Here is a 5,072-nt window from a genome sequence, read left to right as displayed (position 1 = left end):
AAAATAATTAATTAAAATGCTTGGAGGAATAAATAGAAAAAAAAAAAAGTTTTCACTTTTTATAAAAAAAAAAAAAAAGAAATTTTTTTTTTTTCATAGCTTAGTAAATCTCACTTGAATCCAAAAAAAAATAAAAATAATCCACGAAAATGATTTATGTCTTAATTGTATTTAGTTTATCTAATAAAACCAGTTACGTTAATGATTTATTGGAAATATATATTTAGTACATGTTCTTTCATTTGTATTCTTTCGGGGTACAAAAAGTAAAAAAAAAAGAAATCAAAAAGGAAAAATTAAAGAGATGTAATGAATGAGTGGGTGGGTGGACGAATGTTAAAAAAAAAAAAGAAATTTATAATTCTTATTCCATTTTTTTTAAAATCTCCGTAACGGAAAAAAAATATATAAATAAAAGCAATTAAAAGTTAACGAAAAAAAAACATATTAATTATCCTTATTGAGATGGCATTCACATTAACCTTTGGGGATTTCGTTGGCGGTTAGCGGCGGTCGTGGCGGCGGCAGCGGCGTCGGCGGATGGTGGCATTGCGTATTATTTTTTATTCCGATCAAGTCAATTAATGAAAATTTTACCTTTAACTTTTTTTTTTTTTTTTTAATTACTAGACATGTCTAGACTGTTTTTTTCTTTCTTTCCCTCTCTTTAAATTATTAACTGAATAAACCTTTTTATTATTATTATTATTATTTATTATTATTTATTATTTTTTTTTACCATCTTGTATGATTTATGTACCTTCTTAGTATTTACTCTTTTATTTTTTTTTTTTGCATAAGGGCGTTTCGTTAAATAAAAATTAATGATAATGATAGTAGTAAAAAATGGTTAATTGATAATAATAAAATAAAATAAATTTCGATCTCTACCTGCATAGCTACGCAACAAGATTTAACGATATTTCATATATATATGTATAATTTAAAAATCCTTTCTAAATTCATTTAAAAAAAAAAAAACTTTTTTATGCGATAAATTTTAAATCATTATGTGAATAATAATGATAATGATAACGATAATAAATTTTAAACGTTATAAAAAGTAGTAAAAGAAAGAGAGAGAAAGAGAAATCTCCCAAGTTTTTTTTTTCACAGAAAGTTAACGATCAATTCAATTCAGGTAAGCGAAACATTTAAAAAAAAAATAAAAAGTCGATTTTATTATTTACATTTTACATAAAACTATTAGATTTTATTTTTTTATAAATGATTAATTAAAAAAAAAAAAAAAAAATCGCGTTCAGGAAGGGAGGGGGGAAGCTGTACGCATACACGCACAAAAAATTATTATTATTATTATTATTATTTTATAGGAAGAATAAACAAAAAATTAATATTATATAACATGGAAACAATACAGAAAAGAAAGAAAGAATTGAGTTATATCGAATCGACCGCACGTTGACCCCTTTGGGGAAACTCTATGGCGAAGCTAAACCACAAATCGGATTAATAAGAAACCTTATTCGATGTATATAAACCATTGTTTCCGCTAAAAAATTTTTAGATGAAAAAACTTTTTCTTTCTTTTAGAAAAGCTAAAAAACTTTGCTGGAAAATAATCGAACTAACATTTCGTTTCTTTTAACTGTTTTGGTTCCTACGATTTATGTATACGTATTTTACTTTAACGTTAAAAAAAAGTCTTCCCGGAATTTATCATACGTACATTAACGTACTAAAATTAATAATAAAAAGATTTTTATGGATTTAAATAGAGAGAGAGAGAGAAAAAATTAAGTAAATAAATAAATTTTCTAATTAAAAAAGATAAACCAAAGCGACCAGTTTGCCGACCAAAAGGATTTAACTTCATTAAATGAACCCAGGTGGGAAAACCAAAACGGTGACATAAGTCTGAACAAAGATTTTCCCAAAACATCTGCATGTGAATATATATATATACATATTGTGCAGTAAATTTTTTGGCTAACTGACTACGAATGTGACACAAAAAAGAACCTTTCGACTAGCGTATATAAGCCGTAAACAACAACAACAGCAACAGCAAAATTTCTTTTTTTATGAAAAGCGAAAGGATTATCATTTATTTTTTTATAACGTTTATTATTTTCCTCTCACTCTCTCTTTTTCTTTCTCTCATTCGTTTCCTTACACTCTGTACTTTTCAGTTGCAAAAAAATTAAAAAAAATTAAAAGACTTACAGGCTACTTCGACGATAGCAGGTTGACTTTCAACTTGACCGCTACTCGACCACGCAATACAAACACATCGAAATTTGTCTTTTTCAAAAAATTCATCAACTTCGTTTCGCGTTATCGTTATGTTTGCTTCCACGTATCGAACTCCCGTTTGAGGATCGACAAATTCAAAATGTTGATCAGTTAATGGAGTCTTACGAACGTTGTTGCATTTGAAATAAATCTGAAAAATAAATTTATTTTTTAATTGTATAAAATACTATGAAAAACAATTTGTTTTCCCGAAAAACTTTTCTATTTCCATGTTAATTAAAACGAAAAAAGAGAGAAAGAAACCTGAGGTTTTCTTCAACGACCAACCTTTACCCTTTCCCTTTTTAATTATTAATTATTAACGTAATTTTTTTTTTTTTCATAAAAAATAATATTTTAAACGTTTTTTTTAATTTTTAAATTTTTGTTAAATATTTTATAATAATAACATAAATAAAAATTAATGACTGGCCAATGCAAATTTAGATAAATTAATAATAATGTTAATAATAATAATAATACTTTTTTTAGTTATAAAACTAGTAGTTTCATTTTATTTTTTATTAAATAATAAAATACCTGTTAGACGAGTTAAATAATCGTTTTTTTTAGGGTGATAATGCCGCATTACTTAAATTTATATTTTTAAATTTTATTTAAAAAACTCGTTTTTATTTATAAAAAAATATATTAAAAAAAAAACAACAACAACAACGCGTTTTAAAAAAAAAAAAATTTTTTTTTTAAGAATTCATTTATTTATTTATTTTATTAAAAATTTTTATTGTTTTTCCAATTATAAAAAAAAAAAAAAACGATGAAGGTGAGAAAAAAGAAAAAAAGAAAAAAAAATTATTATTATTGTTATGAGAGAAATTATTGAAGTGGAAAACGCAAAAAAAAAAAGTTATTTTCGAAATTGGCAAAAGAAAATAAACACGCAAAAAAAGGAAATGAAAAAAGAAATAAATCGAGATGTTTACCTTATACAAAATTAATTTTTTTTAAAAAGAAAAATTTAATAAAAATAAAATTCAAAGGGAAAAAAATTGTTAAAAACCCTTTTTCTTTTTTTTTTTTTTTTTTGAAAAAAAAATCTTAATGATATTTAATTTAATTTTTTTTTTTGAAATGTAACGACGATGACCAAAAACAAAACGGGGAAAAAATTCGGTAAAATTAAAAAAATTTAAAAAAAAAAAAAAAAACAAAATGTTATTTTATGGTGTAAGCCGACCGAGGATTTGTTTTTGTTTATTAAAAAAAAAAAAAAGAAACCTTTTACGGAAGGTCTTTGACCCACGTTAATCATTGACCACCACCACCCCCACCACTAAAACGGTCGCCAAATCCACGGGAAAATTAAATGATGCATAAAAATTTTTAATTAAAATGTAAAACAAAAAAAAGAAAAAAAAATCTTACGTTCAAAGCATGCGCGGCACGACATTTAAGAGTCGCCGGTTTATTTTTGACGACGTAAGAGTCTTGCGGCGTTTCCAAAAGCATCGGTTCGACCGAATGTTGATCTTCGTCTCCTGTTGGTATCGTTGGAGGATGTAAAGGGTCCTCCATATGCATTGAATCATCCGCATCTAAAAAAAAAAAATAAAAAAAAATCTTTTCCATTAATTTTTTCTTTAAAAAAAAAAAAGTCGTGAGAATAACAATTTATAAACGTGGAAGAAGAAGAAGAAAGAAAAAAAATTACTGCTTTTAAGTTATTATCTCAAAAAAAAAAAAAATTACATTTACTATATATAATGGTTATAATAGTGGTATAACATTTAACCTTGATTGAGTAAAAAAAAAAAAAAAATTTTTATTGGGAATTTTAGGGAAGTTGCGAAAAGGATGAAGGGAGGAGGGAGCGGGGGAGGGGGAACACACTCCCAAAAAAATGAGGGTTATAAGAAAACTCTTAGATAATACAAGAAAAAACCTTCATTTTATATCGTAGTAATAAAAAAAAAAAATCCTGATAAAAATTTTACATGTTTTTCTTATAGTTTTACTAAAAAATTGTTTACACCACCACTACCACCACCACCACCATCACCATCGCTGCCGTCGCTTTCTCATCAATCTCTTCTTTCATTTTTTTTTCTTTTCTTTTCTTTTCTTTATTTAAAAAAAAACAAGCAAACAGAAAACAAAAAAAAATATATCAACATTGATTTATATAAAATTGTCTATTGTCTGGATATACACAACAAATAATAATAATAAAACTTGCCATGTTTTGTGTTTTTTTATGTTTGTTCCAGATAAAAAAAAAAAAAAAGCTTTTTGGTTTATTGAATTCACCTCCTCCTCCTCCTTAATTCGTAGTTTAATTATTTATTACAACCCCGTAAAAAAAAAAAAAAAAATCAAGTTTAAGTCACACCCTGTAAAATTTTTTTTCCTTTTTTTTTTACTCTTTTTTCAAAATCTTATTTAAAAAAAAAAAAGAAAACAATCGAAATAATTTTAAATTCAACGATAAAAATGTGACAACAAACAAGAAACGAACAATAAAAAAAAAAACTAACATTTTCGTTTGTTTCTCCTTTCAGTTTTTTTTTTTTTTTTTTATTGTCCAAAAAAAAAAAATAACAAAATTATTTTTAATTACGTCAAAACGTTACGTCATAATAGACAACAATTGTATAATATAAAATTAATATAATGATAATAAATTTAAAATAATTTACCGTCGGTATGATTGGGTGCGACACAAACTTTTCTTTTTTTTAAAAAACCCGTTGAAAAATTAATACAAACCGTTTGTCGTCGCATTCGAAAACAACAAAACAAAAACAAAACTGTTGTCTTTCGCACACACCTAAAAAAATTGTTTTCTTTTTTTTTTT

General features: G+C 25.0%; 1 protein-coding gene across 1 annotated transcript; it reads right to left on the bottom strand.

The window, feature by feature from the left end:
- Window positions 1-1,691: 1,691 nt before the first annotated feature.
- Phum_PHUM272880 (netrin receptor unc5, putative) lies at window positions 1,692-3,798 on the bottom strand (the record flags this gene model as incomplete). Its single annotated transcript, XM_002426708.1, has 3 exons — window positions 1,692-1,699; window positions 2,188-2,407; window positions 3,643-3,798. The coding sequence occupies 3 exons, from the start codon at window positions 3,796-3,798 to the stop codon at window positions 1,692-1,694; spliced, it is 384 nt and encodes a 127-aa protein (XP_002426753.1).
- Between the last annotated feature and the right edge of the window lie 1,274 nt (window positions 3,799-5,072).

The sequence above is a fragment of the Pediculus humanus genome, genomic scaffold, assembly GCF_000006295.1.
Source record: "Pediculus humanus corporis 1103172107647 genomic scaffold, whole genome shotgun sequence".
In the NCBI taxonomy this organism is placed as follows: domain Eukaryota; kingdom Metazoa; phylum Arthropoda; class Insecta; order Psocodea; family Pediculidae; genus Pediculus; species Pediculus humanus.
The sequence above is the reverse complement of the archived record's forward strand: the minus strand, read 5'-3'. Positions and strand labels throughout refer to the sequence as shown.